Genomic DNA, 22,169 nt, shown 5'->3' with positions numbered 1-22,169 from the left:
AGAGGTCAGAATAGGCCAGTGTATATGTGGACTGTCCCTGGATAAAGTGGCTTTTCTTCTTTTAAGTTCTCAAAATTCTTAACCTAGCTCAAGGTTGTCCTCTGAACTAGCCAGATGTTTAACTGAGAATCACAGTCATTTGAAAAATAAGACTTGCCCCAAATAGCAACCAGACATTCCATTTTGGTGACCTGTAACGCGAGATGAGCGCCACAATCCCAGAGTGGGTCACGACTGGACCTAATAGTCAGGGGTCCCTTTACCTTTACTAACCTTGGTTTTAGGAGCCATTTTGCACCTGGCTTATATATCGTGAGTTTCTAACACTGCCTCCACTTAAATCACTGAAGTCTGTACTGCAGCCTTCACCAACCTGGCGTCCTTCAGATGTTTTGCGCTACAAAACCTCAGCTGCGCTGGCTGCTGTTGATAGGAGTTGCAGTCTACAATGTCTGGAGGACATCCAGTTAGCAAAACTTTGCATGGCCTTTCTCTGTCACCACTGTAACAGCATAGGAGAAGTTTTGTTCTTTCTCCTTCTACTCTTTCCCTTCAGTCTCTATCAGGATCTCACCGCTCTTGTATTGTTCTCACTGAAGCCATCAGTTCAGCTGCCTTAGGATTTATCAGTTATCTGGTCTTTGCAAATATGTGTGCCTGCCTGCCTGGTCAACTCCCATAGATGAAGGGCTGATTCATACTTGCATGCTTCTTCACTTGATTACTGCACCACAAGACATGCAATTTGCATGTGTGAATGGTAGGCATAACACCAAAGATAGAACTTTCAAGAGGAAACCTAGCTCAGCGGTAGAGTACCAGCTTTGAATGCAGAAGGTCATAAGTTGGATCCCTGACATTTGCCAGTCAGAGCAGACTGTTATCCGTAGCAGCCTAAAGGCCTGACCCTGGTATAAAGCAGATTCCTATCTTCTGTTTGTCACAGGAATATGGAACCCATAGTCCAACAGATGTTGATGGACTACACTTCCCACCATTCCTGACCATTGGCCACGTTGGCTGGGGTTGGCGGGAGTTGAAGTTCCAAGTATCTGGGTCTCCATCCCTGCTAGATCACCCCAGAAACTGTTCTTTTAAACTTTTCTGCTAGTCATAAAATACCAATACGTATAGTCCTCCGGATTAATCCATCGGCTCTAGATCCTTTCCAATCCGGTGTCCATCCTGGTTTCAGGACCGAGACGGCTCTGGTCACCCTAACAGTTGATCTCCGTAGACAACTGGACCGAGGCGGCTCAGGACTGCTGATTTGTCAGCAGCCTTTGACATGGTCGATCACGATCTTCTGGACCACCGCCTTGCCGACAGGGGGATTCAGGGCACAGGCCGACAATGGCTGCGCTCCTTCATCTCTGGTCGGGGACAGAGGGTGGCGCTAGGGAGGGAGATGTTGTCGTGCCATTCCTTGGTGTGTGGAGTGCCGCAGGGTGCAATCCTTTCCCCGATGCTTTTCAACATCTTTGTGCGCCCCCTCGCCCAGATTGTCAGGAGCTTTGGGCTGGGTTGTCACCAATATGCTGATGACACACAGCTCTATCTGCAGATGGACGGTCACCCCGACTCAGCCCCGGACACACTGACCAGATGATTGGAGGCTGTGGCTGGATGGCTTAGTGGGAACCGACCGAAATTAAATCCTTCGAAAACAGAGGTCCTCTGGCTAGGTCGGGATGGTATAGGGTTGTGGGACCTACTCCCTTCTCTTCCGGGGGCTCAATTAGTGCCAGTGCCTTCCGTTAAGAGTTTGGGTGTAATCCTTGACGCCTCCCTTTCCATAGAGGCGCAGGTTGCAGCAACAGTCAAGGCGACATTTTTCCATCTTTGCCGTATCAAGCAGTTGGTCCCTTACCTTTCCCACCCCGACCTGGCCACAGTGATCCATGCGACGGTCACCTCCAGGCTTGACTACTGTAACCCGCTCTACGTGGGGCTGCTCTTGAAACTGCCCCAGAAACTCCAAGGGGTGGATGTGGAATGCTGCAGCAAGGCTCCTCACGGGGTCCTTGCCATGGAGACATGTTATTCACCCCGTGCTCTAACATGCTGCACTGGCTCCCGGTGGAGTATCGGGTCAGGTTTAAGGTGCTGGTTTGACCTTTAAAGCCTTATGCGGCCTAGGACCCTCGTACTTACAGGACTGCCTCTCCTGGTATGTCCCGCAGAGGACTCTAAGGTCCATGAATAATAATAGCTTAAGGGTCCCGGGCCCTAAAGAAGCCAGATTATCCTTCACCAAGGCAAGGGCTTTTTCAGTGATGGCTCCAACCTGGTGGAATGATCTGTTCCACGAGACTAGGGCCCTGCAGGACTTGATCCCCTTCCGCAGGGCCTGTAAGACAGAGCTATTCTGCCTGGCCTTCAATTTGAATTAGCCTGATCCTGCATTCCCTTTTCCCTTTCCTTTTTCTATGAAGAAACCCTTTTGGGACCCCACATTTAAACTGGTCTCCTTGCTGGCCCTAGCAGGACCAAACTTGGCCAGTTAGCCCTGGTGATTACTTGACGTTTACTAAACTGGGTTCCCCCCCCCCCCAAGAAAAATGACCCTGAATTTTTTGAATTTTATTGACATGGAGGCTATACTTATGTTGTATTTTATGCTGTTTTTAAAGTCACTTTTAATTAATGTTTCATATTTACTGTTAGCAGCCCTGAGCCCAGTTTTCAAATCGGGAAGGGCGGGGTATAAATAAAAATTATTATTATTATTATTATTATTATTATTATTATTATTATTATTATTATCATCATCATCATCATCATGTTTATTCCCAAGATGCAATATAGTTATTTAACTGAATCTGGTTTGCCAAGCAAAAGCAATCAGGAAGCAGGAATTTTGAATGGAGGCAGTTCACATGTTCAGCAGCCTGTGATCAAGCTGATTCATCCATTGGCATCACTCAGTTACTGCATCTCTAGTGAAGGCTGGGCCCCTACAGTTGCTTTCCACTGAAAATATTGTGTTTGAGGTAATATGAGATGATGCCAATGTTCTGTTGGTGTTCTAAGAGCTCTTATCACCCATTCAGACATGCATGCTATCATTTGATGTTAAGCCATCCATTGGAAAAATCAAGCCATGCACATGTACATACAAGAACCATCTCAAAGCTGCTCTCCAGCTGGGATGTGATTTCCCCCAGCAAGGTCAGACTAAAAAAGGTGGTGGTGGGACCTTTGAAGATGTTGGGACTCCAACTCCCATCAGCCTCAGTCGGGATGCTGGGGGCTGTAGTTGAGTAACAGGTTTGTCACCTAAAGACCATCCGGTCTCTAACATTCACCTACAGAAAATGCTCACATGACCCACATCTTCTCCTTCTCTGGTGGTGCTCTCATCTTGCCCTGACCCACCCTGCAGAGGATTCTCCTTGGCTCCTATACTGGCTGGGGTACCATTAACTCTTACCTTGCTTTCAATTTGTGGGAAATGTATGTGACTGTTCTTCCGCTGCTTTATGCCAGGGGAACAGCAAGCATGTTCTGAACTGCAAAAAACCATAGAGAAACATTTTTGGTGGGAGCACAGTGAGTATTCTTTGCTTTGGAAATGCTGAGAGTCTGTGAACACTACTCCATGGTTAGTGCAAATCATGGTTTGGTCTGCACTGAGCCCAAACCACTATGCTTTACCAGCTGTAAAACCAGTATTTAAAGTGACGTAGATCAGCAGAGCAGGTATACTTCAGCTATGCCCATTACATCTAGAAAGAAATGAGTCATTTTATTAGGCCCGTTAGCCACATTAGGGAAATCCACCACTGAGCAGTTAAAGGGCAACATGTTATTTGGGGTAAATTGTTCCTCTCCCCAATTTCTAAGCAGGTTTGTCCTATTCTGGTCTACATCTTACACAAAATCACCTGGATGTCTTCTTACTATGCAAGAAACTTCAGCTGGAGCTTGGTGTTGCTTTGGTTGCTGAATTACAGACTTAGCTGTATATTTGTTAAATTTCTTTCCCTCACTTCTGAAACATACCATTTTTGAATTCACAGGTACACTGATGGAAGAGTTTGAGGCGTTGTATCTGAGCAACTTTGTCCAATAGTAACACCCAGGAGGTCATCTTCGTGGACCTGTCTTGTTCTAACTTTCACATCCTGTGTGATTTTGGCCACTGGCAGAAACATAAAATACAGGTGGCCTTTCAGCAGGTAAGGAGGCATTTAGTACGGAAGATGAGGCAGAAGCACAGAGCTACTGTACTGCTAGAAGAACAACACATTGTGCACATAAACCAGGGAAGTCATACAAGAAGTAAACTTTCCTTGAGCACAGGAGGTAATGGAAGTTTAATTTTAGCCCCCAGTCCACAATGCTCTCTAGATTGGGGCACATACAGTTTAAGGTAGTGAGGTGGAATTGCCTCTTATGACTTTATACTTTGAGCACCTGGCCAGGAATCTTAAATAGGCCTTCCTAGAGAAGTTTGAGTAAAAGCAAGAAACAAGGGTGGGGGGGAGGTAGGAGCAGAAATAATAAATGGAGAGAGGGAGCTATCCTGATGGGAAGTCAATCCTCTTCAATGCACTTATTTGTCTTCAGTAGTAAGGGTTGTTGATTGGGGTTTGTTGGGTGGCTTTTGCCTGATCACAGTTCCATCCATCTCTGTAGAAAGTTTTTTTTGCAAAACGCAAAGCTTACCTCAAAGCTGCAAAATGCAATACAATACAATAAATTCCTCCTGATTTTAGGATCCTTTAGTTTAGAAGAATTCCTGCTTAAAAGAATTCTTGGGGGCTGTTCAGGAAGCTTACTGGAGAGTAAGTCCATACTAGCTTACTTCCCTGTCGCACAGTTTTAATAGCCCCCTATTGCATAGTTGCTGCTTGGTGGCTGAGGTGGGGGGTGGGCTTGCCTGTGCCGGCCAACCAGGTTGTGGTAGAAAGAACTAGCCCTGAGGCGGAATACAAAAAGCAGGAAGAACGGCTGGGGCAGACGATGTAATGCGCTGGGTCCATACAGAGGGGAGTCGGTTTAAAGCTCGGGAAAGCGGAGGTGTGGCAAAGAGATCGAGTCGCTCGGACGGCACACTGGTAAGGAGAGGTGTGTGTGCACACGCGGGTGTAAAGACGTGCGGGGCTGCCAGAAAAAAGGTGGGGGAGAAACTAGAGGGGAAACGGGATCATCGCCACTCGTCCTAGATGGACTGCGATCCTGGTATGGGAGGGCGCTGGGCTAGGGTAGGGGGCAAGACGGCGCGGGTGGGAAGGCACTTGGGTGCGAGAGGAGGGTCCCGGCCGAGCAGAGGGGGAGGGCCTTGGGCAGTCGCGAAGAAGACGGGCCCAGGGGAAGGGAAGCCGGGCTCGATCGTCGCCGAGACGGCCCACAGGGGGGCCGGACTGAGCAGGGCGGCGCGGCGTGGGCTTTCTGCTTGTGTTGCCGACGCGAGGTGGGACTCGCGCGGGCCTGGCCGGCGATCGCGGCCTTCGAAGCTCGAGCAACTTCTAGGGCAGGCGCTGCGAGCCCGGACAGACGGGCGGTGAAGGAGAGCGTGGCCGCCAAGCAGGCAGGCGACGGACGCTGCCGGCCGGCTGGGGGTCAAAGCCAGCAACCGATCCTCCGGCCGAGCTGGGGCGCCTCCCTCCGGCCGCATCCCCGAGAGGAGCCGAACAGGCGACGGAAGGAGGTAGGCAGGCCAGCCGCTCCCCGGGGCGCGCCGGTGCTGATCACGGCTTGCGCCGCCCAGGGAGCGAGCGAGCGAGCGGGAGACAGACTCGGACGCCGCGTTGCGCTGCGACCCCGAGGGGGCGCCCATCCAGCGCAGGTGCGGAGCCTGGAACGCGCGCAGTATCAGCTCGGGCTGATCCAGGTACACCCGGCACGGGCACCCTGCTTCTTTCCATCCGCGTGCTGCAGCCCTCCCGAGTCGCTTGCGGGCTGTCTCCGTCGGTGCAGCCACCGGACAGCACCGCTCCGGTCTTCGCCTCTCTTTCCCCGCTGCGCAGAGGCGCGCACGCCAATCTAGGCACCGCGGAGCCCTCGGCTGATCCGCCGCTTGACCCTCTTGGGCTCTGCGCACCCGGGGCTTGCACTTCCCCCTCCCTTAACGCCACGCGGGTTCCTTGCGCCCCCTTTATCTTTTCAGGCCCCCGCTTGATTACCCAAAATTGTAGATCTCTCCCCAGAAAACACCTAACTCCCCCCCGCAATGTTTGATGTACCCCTCCTCTTTTCTCTTCCCAGTCCCGTGACCTCATCGGTGTGGAGAGCTAATAGTGCATATTTTTGGGATGGGTGCCCAGTACCACCCGAGGACTTGGTTTTGTGCGTGTGAATGGGTAACCCCGGGGGGGTGGAAAGAGGGGAGGCGAGCAAGAGCCTAAGCGCAGCAGCAGCTGCCGCCTCCTCCTCTTCGCCCCTTCTTATCTCTCCCTCCCCTCGGGTGGAGGACGGTCCCCGCCCTCGCCCCCCGCCCTCACCCAGCCCCTCCCCCTCCCCGGGCAGGGCGCGAGGCCCCTCCCCCTCTCAACCCCCCCAACACTCCACCCCCCCTTCTTTCCCTCTCCGGACTCGGCTGGCTCAGAGCAAACCGCCCCTCCCGCACGGGCAGGGCTCGCCGCGGTGCAGCCTGGGAGGCGTAGTCCGCAGGGCAGGGCCCGGCTCGGGTGGGCGTGGGGGCGGCCGAGCGGCCGGACTACACTTCCCGGCAGGCCCTGCAGCAAGCAGCAGTCGGCGGCGGCTCGCTCTCGTCCTCACACTCGGGCTGCCGCTGCCAGTGCCGCCACCGCCGCTGTTCCTTGCGCTGCGCTGCTGCTCGGCGGAGCCGCGCTGGCCGGCCCTTGTGCTCCTTCGGCTCCGCTTGGCTGGATTCCCTCGGGATCGAATGCCCCTTGTACCCCGGCGGGGGCCCGCCCTGGAAGCAGGTGCGTGTGGACGGTCCCCGGCGATTCCCTTTCCCGGGCCCGTTTCTCCCCCCCCCCAGCCGCCTCCGTCGCCATCGGGGAGGGAAGGGGGGGCGGCGTGTGAGTGTGGTTTCCATGGAAACGGGGAGCGGGCCTTGGACCGCGGCCCTTTTCTCTCCCTACCTGACCCCCCCCCCCGTCCTTCCTTCGCGGTAAGGTCCCGTCCAGGACAGGATGGTGACAGCAGGGCCGCTTCTGCTCCGGCCCCGACGGCGAGGGAGGAAGCGATCGTCGCTTCAGGCTAGCAGGCAGATTATTTCACTTTCTGTTCTCAGGAAAGGGTGCTTGGGCTTACCCCCACTACTTCGACCACCGCCACCCTCCTCTTCCTCACACACTCTCTTTCCATTTCTCCTATGCTTCCATCGACGGGGCGGACAGAGGGGGTCGACACCCTTTTCGCTCTGGCCTCTGGAGGCGGATACGGTGGTCTGCGCGAGTCTCTGCGCATCTAGGGCGTGCGGTGATCCTTCGGCATGGGAAGCCTGAGCTGCACCACCCCGTCTAAATTCTGGGCTTCATTTTTTGAGCGAGGAGGGGGAATTATTCAGCGGCTACGGACTCCGGGCGCACGTTGCGGGGCAATCCGCCGATAGTAGAGACCTGATAATGGCATATACACTTCTGAATGGCAGAGACTCAAGCTTGGTTGGTCCCTCCCGTCTGCTTCCTTCCAGGCGTCTTGGGTTGCTGTTTTCCGCCGCCGCCGCCGCCGCCGCCTCCCTCTTTCTTTCCCTTACCCCGCTCCCTCCCTCCAGCAAGAGACAAGGGCGATGCCCGTGACGGTCCCGAAGGGACGGGCAGCCTAGCTCGTGGCGCGCGGGGGGAAAGGAGAGGAACGCGTCGCGGCTGCGAGCTAAACTCGAAGGAGTAACCAAATGTTAGACGGTCGTTAAGCAGAGATGGGCTGCTGAAGGCGGAAAGGAGGCGACCCGTTCTCCCGGAGGTTGATTTCTCTGAGTCTTGGTAGAGTGTGTGTCCGCAGGAGGGGAAGAGAACATAAGCTTGTTTTCAGGAAGAGGGGGACAACTTTTGCCCTATTTGGAAGAGTGGGAAGTATTGGTTGGCATCTTTGCAGTGTAACTGGCCAGCCCTTTTGGAATGGCCTGCCCTTTAAAATCAGATGTCTTGGTGGGAGGGTGGCTTGAGAATGCTTGCAAAGCACAAGAGGTGTCTGTGTTGGTGAGGAGGATAGAGTTAGGGCTTTGCATGCTATCCCAGTTTGCCTTGCCTTGCCTTGTCCAGGTAACACATGAGCAACACCCCCCCCTCCAATTTGTTGTAACCATGGCTCTGCCTCCAGGTTGGCCCCACAAATGGCAGCCCCTGGAGCTAGTCGTTGTGCGTGTTTACTGTCCTGTAGTTCTCAGCCTGCCAAGAAAATCGGAGCCTGGCAGTGGCAGCAGGAAAGAGTGAAGGGATGGGACGTTTTTTGAAGCTGAAATGGGGATGAAGGGCGATTTGCGGGGTGGGGGTGGGAAGATGTGCTGCAGGCATCGCGTCATCAGCTGGACAATGTGTGTGCGCTTGGGGTCTGGAGGAGGCTTTTCCCAGGCTTGGTAGCTTGTCTTCGTGTTTTTTAGAAATGTGATGTTAATCTGCAGCTGCGACGGTGAGGCTTCCCTTGCCAGGCTGCAGTGAGCAAGCGAGTGATGGTTCTCTCTGTGCCATTGCACAGTGTGAGTAAGAGAGAGGCTTTACCTGGGGAGATGGTTGCAAAGTTTGCAAGTGCCTGGCTTCGGTGGAGATGCATTATTGTCTTTGCATGCTTAGGAGTGCATTGTCCTGGCCGTGCACGCTTAAGAAAAGGGAATGTGTAGGTGTGCAGGCAAAGATTGCTTTCACAGTCATTCTGTATACATACTCACAAGCAGAGTGTGAGGGAGTGGAGCTGGTTTTAAATGGGGAGAAAGAGGCATTCTGTACACTCTCAGAAATGTTGTGTGCTTAATTGCAGGTTGCCAGTGCTGAGTCCTTGCTTCACTTAAGTTCTCAACGTCCAGATTTCCAGGTCGTTAAAAGGTGCAGCATAAGTAAATAGGGTAACTTTATCTTTTCTATATTGCCAAAGTTTTGGCAACTTTTCCTACGTGATGGTTGCTGTTTTTCATGGGGTGGGGGCTGGAAAGTATATTTAAAAAGAAAAATGTCATATATGGAATTCAATTCAGGAGCATACTTGTTTATGTACCAAGTGTCCGTCAAAGGCTAACTTAAAGAGATTGCAGGTTGGGAATAAACTTCTTTCTTCATCTGGAGTGCTGACCTGAAAACACAAGAGCTATAAGAAATGTTGTTAATCCGTCTGGCCTTTAACTGTTGACGGAGCTCATTTCCTTTTGGCCTTTGTCTCTGCAAGCACCAGCAGAGATGTCAATTTTGACTTTTTGTGGTAGCCACTGAAGCTCTCAAAGCTGTACAAGCCGTTGGCTTTACAGTATACATATGTATGTTGTAAATTTTGCCCTGATTCTTAGTAAATACCGTATGTTCCAACAACATCTAAAGCTTTATTCAGACATTGGTCTTTCCTCTGTGGCAGAGGTGGGAAGCTTGTGGCCCACCAGAACATACTGGACTACAACTCCCATCATCCCTGACCATTGCCCATGCTGGCTGGGGGTGATGGGAGCTAGAGTTCAGCAACATCTGGAGGGCCATAGGTTCTCCTGTTTCTGCTCTGTAGTCTTTTGGGATGGAGGAGGAATTCAATCAGTCAGATTTTTTTTGTGTGTTTTTTGTGTTTGTTTTTTTGCAATGTATTGACCCAGTTCAACAGTCCTAAACTTGTCTGTGGATTGGAACACAAGTCCTCATTAGAGAATGCATTTAACTGGATTTTGCAATGAAGTTTTAGTGCGCAAAAAGAGCACAGACAAATGTTGTTGATTGTTAAAGCACATGTAAAATGTATCTTTTGTGGTAAATACTGTTCTGTTGTGAACAAAGTGCCCTTAGGAAAACCGCTGTGTTTGCTTTCCCACCCATCCTGGATCATAATATTGACCTAACTTACAGGATTGTTGTATGAGTTATTGAAATAATGTATCTTAAGTGCTTTGAGCCTCTTAAAGCACAAACCTGAATTATTATTAGTATTCCTATCCTGTCCATTGCTACCTATTGCAACCTGTGATTTGAGCTTTCTGGATCATTGGGTGTAAAATTTAAATGGCCCACTTGGAAGTGATGGGAAAGACATAAAAAAGGAGGCTAGAATATCTCCCAAGGACAGCAGGAAAGCTGCGTTTTGTTGTCCAAAACCAGAGCGGGTGTTGATATCTGTGAATGGTGTGTTATGGCTAGAAAAGCTTGTGTTGTCATTCTTCAGATAAAATAGTGTTTGATCATTTTGGGTATGCATTTGGGGTATGCAGTAGGAGGAGAAGGAACTAGGGGAACAATAAGTTTAGCTATTTGGCTAAAGTAAGACAACACATGTATTCAAGGCAACATGCGGTTTGAAACTTTACTGCTGGAGTTTTTGTGTCCTGCTATTTCTTTGGGGATTTTATTTTGCAGAAATAAGCCCTCCTTTTACAAATGCATAAACTGTAAAACAATTTCTCTGGACGCTTCTTTTTGTCCGCCTCCTTTAGATTTTCATCCTTTTTGATATTTTCCCCCCTTCTTTCTTTTCCATCTGTCCTAGGAGAGATTTTCAGGGCATCTTAGGCAAGAACACCCAGTCTTTTGCCTTGTCCCACTTTTGCCCTTTCCTCTCTGCTAGGACTAAGCTAATCACTTCTATTCAAGAGACTTCCTTGCTGTTCCAGGCAGTAGCATTGTAAAGTCCCTTCATCTGTTTGGTACCCTTCAGAATATGTCTGGACCCTTCAGCAGAAAATTCAGATCATGATATCAGGATGAAATATATGTTCTGCAGAAAACAGATCTGGGCAGGATCTATGCAAAGTTAGGGGTATCAGACATCATTTCTACTGAGGACAAAGCAAAAAGCAATGGGTTTGAATCCAGACTTTGGAAATACATAAAATTTTCAAGCACCAGCATTTATATAACATTGGAGTCCTGTGCACCCTATTTTGTATAATTATGTGCTAGAATCCAACTTCTGCCATTTCCCTAGCTTTGTAGTGAACTTCCATGACAGATGTAGACTAAAATTATTTAAGAAGTTTGGAGAGCAGTTATGCAATGGAGTTAACTTCCTGTCTTTCTTGGATGTCATCTAAGAGATCTTGTCTCCTAGGGTAGGAGGTTATTTATTGTTACCATCAATCATGTTTGTATCCTGCTCTTTCTAGGATGAGTTATGGGCAATATACATGAGGGTTATCATAGTTTATTCTCACAACAGCCCTGTCAGGTAGCACAGACTGAGGGTGAGTGACTAAGCCAAGGTCCTGCAGTGAGCTTCATGACTTAACAAGGACTCAGACAAGGGTTTTCCAGGTCCACGTTGACACTTGTACCAACTACATTTGACTGAGATTACACTGAGATTGTATTAGATGACCCACTGAGTTCCATCCAGGGTTGGAATTCCTTTTCGCGTGTTTATTTTGAAGACCAAGAAATGTGCTGCTGTGGCTCATCTCTTGCACAGGACCAGGGCATTTTCCCTTGAGGAACTGCTTCTGTTCTGAAAGGGTATTGCAGTCACCATCACCCCCATCCCTCCTGAAAAACACTGATGGAACCATATTGTTGTTGGGAAATTTTAAATTCTTTGCTCAGCTGGGTAAGGGATTGCTATTTAGAGTGCTGTCTGGAATGTGGTTGTGTGAGTGCAATGGATAGCGCTCATGACTTCACTGATGAGGAACGTTGTGGAAATTGTTTCATTCGGTTGTGTACTTTCTGATGTTTTGTTTATTGTTTATGGCTACTTTTGCAAATATGTAATATTTTTCATGTTGTAAGCTGCCTTGAGTATGGTTTTAACTATGGAAAGCCTAGTGGTCCTTAATTGTAATGCTGCAGCCTGCAAGAGGCCCCCTGAAATTGACCAGGTTGAAGAGGACAAAAATCTAGAGAAGTCCTTTTGTTTGTTTGAGCAATTCTCCTACCACCTGTTCAGATGGACGATCAAGGTGTTCCTCCAGACTATCTTGAGGATAGTTTCTCTCGGTTCCAACACACACTCTCTCTTGCATCTTTCCTGACCATTAGGAAGGGGTGTGTGAGCACAGTTGCAGACCTCTCCTCCCACCCGTAAGGTTTTGACTAGCTATTACTCTATTGCCATTGCATGAGAACTTTGGAACATAAGAAGCTGCCTTATACAGTAAAATGAAGCATGGCAGCCCCCTATTTATGCAACTCTATCCTGAGTATCGTCGGATCGTCCACCATTTTGGTCACATTCAGGCAAAATTTAAAAACTCACTAATCTGTCCTGCGTTTGGGCTGGGCTGGGGACCAAAGGATGTTGGGTCTATCTGGTACTGTTTACTGTACTGATAGGCAGTTGTGTCATACAGTTCTTTTCATGTTATGTTGTTAGTCACCCTGTGCTCCTCTTTGGGATGAAGGGCAGGTTACAAGAACTATTGATGAATGAGTAGCAGGCCATATCCTGACTGGTAGCAGCTCTCCAGGATTTGGGGCAGGGCTCTTTCCCAGCCCTACTTGAGGATGCCAGAGATTGGACCTGGGAGCTTTCACATACAAAGCACGGTGCTCCTCTGCTGATCCACAGCCCCTCCCTGACTTGCAGGACTAACCCCTGCAAAAGCATAAATGGCATACACAGTTGTGCTTTGAATTGATTCTGTGGGTAAGCTACCAAAATCCCTTCCATGCTTCCAGCATGAACCTCAACATCCTGGACCAAGTGCAGCACTCCCAAGCGATGATCATTCCGGTATTATCGAGTGTGTTACTTCTTGAATAACTCTGCAATGAAACAGGAAAACAGCAAGCATTTCTGCATGGGTTCCGAATTGATCTCTGGCAATTGGAACAGGCTTCTGAAAAAGGCAGCTGAGGCAGGGGAATGGAGAGAACAGGAGAAGTTGGAGGCAGCTTTCCCCTTTCTCATGAGAGCTATGTTCAAAACTCCATTGCTAAGGTGTTTACTAAATTTGGAAGACCCTACAGATTGCAGCATCCTCTTCACAGTTAGCCTCAACTGTGCTGAAAGCAGGGCAACTTCCAAGTAAACATTTGTAGGCTTGAGCTGTTTTCCTGGTGCCTCTGTTTTGTTGTAATGGTTCACTGTAGATTGGCAGAGAGAGAGAGCTTTGGGTCCTGCTCATCTGCCAGGCTACACAAGATGACATTGTAGGACCCCAAGAGGTGTACATGGCTAGCTTCCTGCTGAGGGAGTGGGATACTGAGGATTGGGAAAGAAGGTGCTTGCTGCTTCTCAAGGCTCCTGACTCCATCAGGGTGGCTTCTCAGCGGGCTTGGTCGAGGGCACTTCTGCAAATTCCTTTGTGGAATTCTCTCACTTGGCACCTCCCTACGTGCTGCCTGCCCAGAAGGGAACTCCTCGTAGTTCCTTGGGAACTTGCACTTGTACTGCCTAGCTTGGAGTGTGTGTTTCTATGTATGTGCGTCCGTCTCTCTCTCTCTCTCTCCCTCTTCCCCTCTACCCAATTTTCAATCCCTGGGTTTTGTTCCTGTGGTTGCGAGGGATTCCTGCTCTCCCCTTTTCTCTGTTCCCTGGGAATGGTTCTGTCTGGCTCCCGTCCCACATCCTCCCTGGGAATAACAAAAAAAGAATGCACTCAACAATGTCCGTTTCTGTTGCTGCATCCTTCAAGGGGCCTTCGTGCCTCTGCCGTTGACCCCCATCCTTCCTTGCACTTTCAGCAAACGCACGGCTGCTCGTGCAGCCTTGGCCTCTGCTTTTGGCATCTTTCATCTGCGGAGATCCTGTCCCATCTGTGCTCTCTGCTTCTCCCCCAGTGCCGCCTCCCATTTTGTATGGTACTTTGCTTTCTTCTCACCCACAGTACCCCACAAAATTTGCATGTTAAGCGCCCCCCCCCCACAGACAGCCCTGTACCCCATGAACCATAACTCCCAGATTGCCCACTTTTCATTTTAAACAAGCTAAGTTTCAAGACTGAGATACGAGGCAAAAAAGTAAAAGAAATAATTATTCTCATTTTGTGCGGCAGAGAAGTTAGCTTGCTTTCCTCTTTTTGGTGTTTTAACTCCAACTTCCCAAAAACATTTCTTCAGATGCCCTTGCCTCCAGCCTAACTTTGTGCATGGCACCACCCCACCTTAGCCCAAGGGTCAGTGTGACTGCCCCCCCTGCTCTTTATTTGTCTGAACTGCCCCTTTGAAGCTGAAAACAGCAACTGTCCAATCTGGCCCTAATGCTTTGTGTTTTCGTTGTTGTTGTTTTTTTCAATAGGCAGAGCCTGTGACAGGATTGAGACTGGCTGGCAGTGAGCGGCTGTCATGATCTCTGCAGCGCCTCTCTACAGCGGAGTGCACAACTGGACTGGCGCTGAGCGGATTCGCATGTGTGGCCTCAGCGAAGAGAGGTGAGGTGCGTGTGGCCTCCCCAGGCCGGGAGGGAAGAGGTTGGGCCGCTGGTGTGTGTGAGGTGGTCGGATTCCTTGTTAGAGGATGCTGGGAAAAGGGGTGTCCTCCAGTTTGCAGAAATGCAGTTCAGGTGACTTAATTTGTAGGGCGTTTTAGGCAAAGAGACTCTGGAGCAGGGCTGAGCAACCTGTGTCCCTCCAGACTTTGCTGGGCTACAACTCCCATCATTCCTGATTGTTGCCTGGGGGCTTATGGGAGTTGCAGTCCAGCAACATCTGCAGGGACACAAGTTCCCTGCACCAGACATTAGCCTTCAACTTTTGCACCAGGTACACACTACTTATCAACAGTGGGTCAAAACAGATGCTCTACAACCGTACAAATATATGGTAAGAAAAATAATAAATGGGTCAGCATATGTATGATTGAGCTAAAGGAAGTTCCTGGGTCTGAAAAAGCTGGAAGACTGCTGCTTTAAAGTAGCTCTCTTGGTACCCACAAGATGTGCTGACTACGGTTCAGATCAGCACCAGCCAGCACATTTTATGATCTCTGTTAATTATTTTAACACTCTCTTTTTTGCTGGATGTGTGTGGCTTTGTTGTTTAATAATAATAATAATGAAGGTTTTATCCTTTCCCCCAAGTAACTTGTGGTTCTTCTATCCCCCGTTGCTTATTCTCACAACAACCCTGTGAGGTAGGTTACTTTGAAAGAGTGATTAGCCCAAAGTCACCCAGGGAGCCTCATGGCTGAGCGGGAGTTTGAACCTGGGTCACTCCTTTCCTGGTCTGCTCTAACCACTGAATCACATGGTATCGAGCCTTTTTTGTCATTAAGTGGCACATAGAAGAAGAAGAAGTTGTTATCATTACCATCATTAGTTTAAAGTATGAATTTGGCCAAGTAGTACTCAATATTGTGAGATCTATATTGGGATGGTAGTTTTTAAGCTAAAATCAGAAACTTTCAATGCATCAGGTTTGAATGGAGAAGCTTTTCTGAATCCTTTGAATTTCTGGAAGATGTATGACATTTCACCTGTAGCCGTATGCATCACCAGCAGAGGCAAAGGGGGACGAATCACTCCTACATGATCACAGTCACCTCTCTGAATCTCTTGTATGCAGTGGTGCTATCAGGGCAGGGTTTGGAGTTGCATGTCCAGAGCCCCACTCCTTAGCAAAAGGAGCAAGAAGGGTCCCAAATGGATTTCCACATTTTTGAAGTAATATAATGCACATAATAACTAGCAAAAGTCCCCCGCTGCCCCCAGCAAGAACAGTTTTTCCACGATGTGTATATACCATAAATCTAAAGCTCATTTGAAGCAAATGATTTCCCCCAAAGGATCCTGGGAACTGTAAGTCGTTTTTAGTTGCCAAGAATTGCAGCTTTGTGAGGGAGTATACAGCTCCCAGGATTCTTAGAAGAAAGTCACGTGCTTTAAATTCATAGCGTGTATGCAGCCTGAAATTACCTGACAGCACCACCGCTAACCACATGTTTTTGAAGAGATAGTGCTGCTCTACCTCTCCCCCCCCCCCCAAAATGTTGGGGTGGAGGGGAAGAAAGATTACTTTATAAAAACATGGCCAGGCTTTCCACTCAGCACTTTTAAGTAGAGAAGGGGATTGAGGTCAGGCCAAGTGGATAACGTGGGGTATTTGATGCTGGTTTTCTCCATGGTTCAGATATGAGAGAATTTGTGGAAAGTCTAGGAAGCTTGAGGTGAGGGATCTCGGGGGGGGGGGAGGTAGATGGAAGAGATCTCTTCTTTCATCATCAAGATTCTTGGCCTCTTCTTTCCCCCCCCCCACACTAACTTTGGCCACAATCTCACCTGCTACTTCACAAGTTTACCTACATCATCCTTGGTGGTAAAGTTTGGGAAGCTGTAGCCCTGGACCCAAAACAGCATAGATTTGGGAGTGGGTGCCACATGAATCGGGGCAAATGGGTAGGAAAAGGTCTTGGAAGGGAACTGGTGTCTGTCCCTTGTTATGGCTTTATTAGTGTTTTTCAACCTTGGCTTCCCTGGAGTTGCTTGACTAAAGGTCCCATAATCCCTGACTCTTGGCTAACTGGTTTTGCATGATGGGAGTTTTAGTCCAGCAACACTTGGAGACTAAGGTTGAAGCATTCAGTGATTCTGACTTTCTCTTAAGTTATACAGGCCCACTGGTGAAGGTTGGGAAGCCCAACCTTGCCTTGCTTGCACATCCTTTAGGACAAGTGTGAGCTGTGTATGACTCATGAACTGCATCTGGCTGACGAAGCCCCTTGCCTATGTGCATCTGCTCACAAGAGATATCCCCAAAAGTGGGTTGGGGGGGATGCTTTGGGTCTTGCAGGCTTGGGAGGTTGTTTCTCAGCTCCACTGTTCTTTCTCTTCTTCCTGCAACAGGAGAGCCCCACTTTCTGATGAAGAATCCAACACCAGCAACTCCCAGCATCTGGGCTCCTCTGACTTCTGCACTGGCAGCAGCTTTTCCAAGGTAATGGCAGCTGGTATTAGTGGCTGTACCTAAGGGAGGAAGCTTTGACGCTTTCTGAGATACGGAGGGCATAGGTGGCTAATTATCTGGCCAACTCAAATGGAGTGGGCTGCCACAGGGTGGACTGTTGGCCACGGACTTGGGTGACTTTTTAATATAAAGGGTGTTATGCACATTCATGGAGGAGAAGGAGAGATTTGTTAATGGCTGTTTACCCCCTGACCAAGAGGTAGAGCAACTGCTTTGCACCTGTATAGACCCCTGTTCAATCCACTTCAACTCCAGAGGATCAGGTTGCAGGTTCTAGGAAGGACTCTTCCTTGAGACCCTGGGAAGCCGCTGCCAGTCAAAGAAGATAGCCCTGGGCTAGATGGGCAAGTCATCTGAACCTGGCACAAAAGGATATTCCTGTTTCTTAAGCCTGGATAGCTAAATGGAACCTCCACATGCTGAGGCAGTCTATCCCCGAGCACCAGATATTGGGGACAAATAGGGACCTTTGATCTGATGAAGCAGGAAAGGGATTCTTACATTGCTTTCTTCGAACAAATTTTGCATAGTGGCTATTAAAACAAACAAACCAGAACATGAACTGGACAGTTCTGAGTTCAAAACTTGCCTTTGCAATGAAATTGCTAGGTGGTGGTGGTGATTATTATTATTATTATTATTAATATTATTATTATTATTATTATACCTGCCCATCTGGCTGGATTTCCCTAGCCACTCTGGGTGGTTTACAGCATATATCAGAACATACTAAAACATCAAACATTAAAAAGTCCCTAAACAGGGCTGCCTCCAGATGTCTTCTAAAAGTCAAATAAGTTGTTTATTTCCTTGACATCTGATGGGAGGGCATTCCACAGGGCGGGCCTGACTACAGAGAAGGCCCTTCACCTGGTTCCCTGTAGCTTTGCTTCTCGCAGTGAGGGAACCACCAGAAAACCCTCGGAGGAGAACCTCAGGGTCCGGGCTCAATAATAGGTATACTGGACCAAGGCCATTAAGGGCTTTAAAGTCAACATCAGTACTTTGAATTGTGCTCAGAAATGCACTGGGAGCCAATGAAGATCCTTTAGGACTGGTGTTATGCGGTCCCAGCAGCTACTTCCAGTCACCAGTCTAGCTGCTGCATTCTGGATTAGTTGTAGTTTCTGAGTCACCTTCAAAGGTAGCCCCACGTAGAGTGCATTGCAGTAGTCCAAGCGGGAAATAACCAGGGCACGCATTACTTTGGTGAGACACGCTGAAGGGAGGTAGGGTCTCATCCGGCCTACCAGGTGGAGGTGTGGGTCACCCATGTTGATTCCAGGTAACCTTAGGCAAGTCAATAAAACTGATGTGGAGACAATAAAACTGATTTCTAACCTGCTTTAGGATTCCTGATATAATTTGCATGTGGAACACCAGCAATGTGCTTACACAAGAATGTTATTGATGCAATTGCCTTCCCTCGTTGCTGCAGGTGGAGCTCACGGCAGTCTCGAGTAGTGGCGGCAGTGCCCAAGGGTTTGAGGCAGAGGCCATCGTGGAGGAGGAACTTGGACCTACGCTTAAGGAGCAGCCCTGCGAGCCAGACTGTGCTGAGAAGGCCTTGAAGGGTGGAGATGCCGACCCAGGCAAAGTTAGCGAGGGCGGACTCACAAGGCCAGAGAGCAGTGGCAGCCCGGACTGTGCACGGCCATGTGCTAAGGAGGGGGCAGAGGTCTCCCCTGCTTGCCCAAAGGCTCTGGAGAGCGAGCATCCAGGGAAGGAGAAGAGTACCCCAGCTGCTGGCACAACCCTGACAGCTGCTGCCGCCACGGCTGCTGCCGCCACGGCAACCAACAGCTGCAGCACTTTGACCTCTCCCCCAGCCACCTTCACCTTGAAAAGCGTCTGTTTCTCCACTTCTCAGGCCCCTGCTATGCAAAAAATGGCCCTCTCCTTCCCACCCGGAGCAGTCCTCGCTCCCAGCCAGCCCCTGGTTTACCTCCCACCTCTTCCGAGCCCGCTTGGGGTCCCGTCTGCCCTTGCCCTGCCTGTCATACCCTCCTTCCCACAAGACCCCTGCCTGCCTAGTCTTCTCGCCCCCTCTGAGCTGCGCTCTTACCCGTATGCCTTCTCCGTGGCCAGGCCTTTGGCCGCAGATCCCAAAGTGGCGCCTGTGGAGACAAGCCAGCTGAACTGCCCTGCCCTGTCAGGGGAGAGCAGCACCCCTGCCGTCACTGGACCCTCCTCTGCGGTCGATGGCTCGGACCTCTCGCCTTGCACACCTGCCTCGGCAGCGGCAGGTGCCAGCACTGTCCCTCTGTCAGTCAGCACCAGCATGCTTGCCAGGGCCCCGGCAGTCCCGGAACAGCTTCCCTCGGGCGTCCTGGCCTCCATCTCCCCGCTGAAATCCCCCCCACAGCTGGAGCGTGAGATGGTCTCCCCAGAATGCAGCGAGATGCCCCTCGACCTTTCCGCCAAGTCAAACCGCCAGAAGCTGCCTCCTCCGAGCCAGCGCAAGACACCCCCGATGCCTGTGTTGACCCCGGTGCACACCAGCGGCAAAGCACTGCTCACCACGGTCTTCTCCAAGCCTCCACGGGTGGCTCAGGCCATTGGCGGCCCGGGCACTGCTTCGCCCTTTGTCATCTTCCCAGAGTTCCTCCGCAATGGGGAGCAGGGTTCCTGGATGAAGAACTCGACCGCCCTCATCAGCACCATCCCAGGCACCTACGTTGGGGTGGCCAACCCAGTCCCAGCTTCCGTGCTGCTGGGCAAGGATTCTGGCACCGGCCTTGGCAGGGATTCTCGCCATCTCGCCAAGCAGGAGCTCATTTCCATTGTTGACCAGGGAGAGCCTCGTAGTGGCGGGCTGCCTCCCGGGAAGAAGAGTGGTGGAAAGGGGCCACCCGACCCCGCAAGGCAGCTCCTTCGTGGCCGGGGTGTCCCAGGGGCCCAGTTGCACCCCTCAAAGGAGCTGGCCATTTGGAGCCCCAGCCAGGGAAGCGTTTACCCTCGGTGCTCAGTCAACGGGAAGCCTGCCAGCCCCCAGCTGCTGCCTGTGGGGTGGTCGCCTTATCATCAGGGCCCTCTGCTTTCCATCGGCATCTCGGCAGCTGGGCAGCAGTTCCCGAATCAAGTTGCCCCCTGCAAGCCAGCTGGTGCAGGCGAGCTGGCCACATTCCCTGGTGTGCAGCCGCCGATAGAGTCCTCCGCAGTGGTCCAGAAGGCCCCCGAAGCTCCCTCTCAGGGCAACGGTTGTAAGGCAGCCTTGCCGAACACAGCCAGCCCTTTGTGCATCTCACCAGCTCTTCAGACCAGCCTCCCAGATGCAAGGGGCTCCGAGGGTCTCATCCCAAAATATGACTCTGACAGACTAGAGGGTGACTCGGCAGCAGAGGCCACCGCACAGCCCAAACCTCCCCCGGAGGGTTGTAGCCGCAAGCGCCCCAGGGATGCCAAGCCTAAAAACCAGGTCTTGACTGCCTACCTATCTCACAGCCTTTCCTTAGCTAGCCAGCCAAGCGTGCGGACGACCTCTGAGACGCCTCTCCCAGGGAGCAAGCGCAAGGACCGGAAGTGCAGCAACGCATCTCGGGATCCGGCGGTGGCAGAAGACCCTTTCCACACTGTGCACCAGGTTGATCTCAGCCGCGTGAAGAAGGAACGGGTGGAGCCCGAGGTGCTGATCACCTCCACCACTTGTCTGCATGCTGGGGCTGCCTCAAGAAGCCCCCCGAAAGCCAAGATCAAGGGGGTGGCCCACATCAAAGTGGAGGAGGGTTTCCCCTGCAAGTCCAAGCGGCAGCATGATGGGCCAGACCGCCTGTCCCACAAGAAGCAGAAGTGCAGGAGCAGTGAGGAATCTCAGCCCCCCTGCAAATCGGACAGCCAGAACCTGCACAACCGCAAGGTGAGTGACTTGCCCTGATGTAAACACAGGGTTCAGACTACCCAGAGTTTCCTGGAGCAGCACCTGAGGTTGGGCTGATAGTTAGGGAGTCCTCGGGGAGGACTAATCTCTTGCTGAGGACAAGGAAAAAGATGAACTAGGATTGAAAGATGTTGGAAGTAAGCTCCTGCAGTGCTGATGGAGTTCCTGCAGAGGTGCTTCCAATACTACAGGAAGGAGAGAATCTTGCCTGGACAGCAGACAGAACCAGGAATTTCATGTGTTAACACTGTGCATCTTAAATTATTTTGTGACTCCCCCTCATGAGAAGTGCTTGTTTGTTTGTTTTTATAGTTTAAAATAGACTTTGTTGAGATTAAAAAACTTTTACAAAATATAAACAACAAACAAACATAAACATAATCAACAAAGGATTAAAGAAAGAAGAGAAAATTAAGTAGACAATACTCACTAAACTCAAACTCAAGTAATAAATAACAAACTCAAATAACAAATATCAAATAACAAAATAAATGATACTTTCAACTTAATACAAACTTAATCTTGAATAAAGTTAAATAAACTAAATTTGAACATAAATTTAATAACAAAATCATAAATAAATTATAAATAAATCATATATATATGTGTTTCATACATGCTCAAATTAAACCTCTAAATCATTATTCCATCTAACCACATATATAATTATAACATCCTGGAGTATAGTCTGAAATGATATATTTATAACATCCCAGAATATAACCTAAAATAAAAAGCAAGTGCTTGTTTGATGCACGAGAGCACTATTAGGATCAGTGTCCATTGTTAACATGAATGTCCTGGTTCGTTATTTTTTATTTAGTTTCTTATTTTCGCTGTATCTTACCTAACAGACAGAACGGATCCAGGGAAAATAATTACATGATGAGATGCCTCTGATTTTAAAATGTAGTTTGTCCTCTATACTTTAAAAAAAAAACTGTAGCCAAGTTGAATCTCTGTGTAACACTCTAGTTGGAGGTGAGGCTGATGTGTGAATCCCAGATGTGGTCTTGGAAGTGTTGCTGGTTTTGTCTGGTGGTTCCAGCCTTCCCAGAATGCCTTGGGCTTTCCCCTGAGTTTGACTTTACTCGCGTCAGAGGTTTTTTTCGTGCAGCTAGATGGAACATGTGATGTCAGAAGAGGCTCAGATGCACTTCGCTGTGTCATATGGCTTAGGGCAGGTCTGTTTTAATTGCCCCAAGTACGTGCCCTGTCGACAGCAGCTGCTTGATTGAGGCACAGCCATTAAGAAGCCACGGCCTGGCTTCTGATTCCTTTCAGAGTTCAGTTCAAAGTAGCCCGTGCTGATCATTTTAAAGCTCTTACATGGCTTGGAACCCAGATTATCTCTTAGAGTGG

The 22,169-nt window shown here is 49.8% G+C and overlaps 1 protein-coding gene across 13 annotated transcripts in view; it reads left to right on the top strand.

The window, feature by feature from the left end:
* Window positions 1-4,047: 4,047 nt before the first annotated feature.
* The window catches only part of BCORL1 (BCL6 corepressor like 1), a 30,897-nt gene continuing 12,775 nt past the window's right edge, over window positions 4,048-22,169 (top strand). The window contains exons 1-5 of one of the 13 annotated variants that reach the window (XM_088664540.1): window positions 4,163-4,181; window positions 8,890-8,974; window positions 14,269-14,401; window positions 16,810-16,900; window positions 18,369-20,786. In XM_088664540.1, the coding sequence (XP_088520666.1) occupies window positions 14,316-14,401; window positions 16,810-16,900; window positions 18,369-20,786 (2,595 nt within the window). In that variant the 5' untranslated portion in view covers window positions 4,163-4,181; window positions 8,890-8,974; window positions 14,269-14,315. Of the gene's footprint in view, window positions 4,182-5,042; window positions 5,064-5,165; window positions 5,188-5,523; window positions 5,657-5,715; window positions 5,840-6,738; window positions 6,894-8,889; window positions 8,975-14,268; window positions 14,407-16,809; window positions 16,901-18,368; window positions 20,787-22,169 lie in introns of those variants that run through there. The other 12 variants (XM_088664545.1, XM_088664538.1, XM_088664539.1 and 9 more) reach the window with 12 other exon arrangements.

Source organism: Zootoca vivipara, chromosome Z2 (assembly GCF_965207765.1).
Source record: "Zootoca vivipara chromosome Z2, rZooViv2.hap1.1, whole genome shotgun sequence".
In the NCBI taxonomy this organism is placed as follows: Eukaryota; Metazoa; Chordata; class Lepidosauria; order Squamata; family Lacertidae; genus Zootoca; species Zootoca vivipara.
This window is presented reverse-complemented; position numbering and strand designations above follow the sequence as displayed.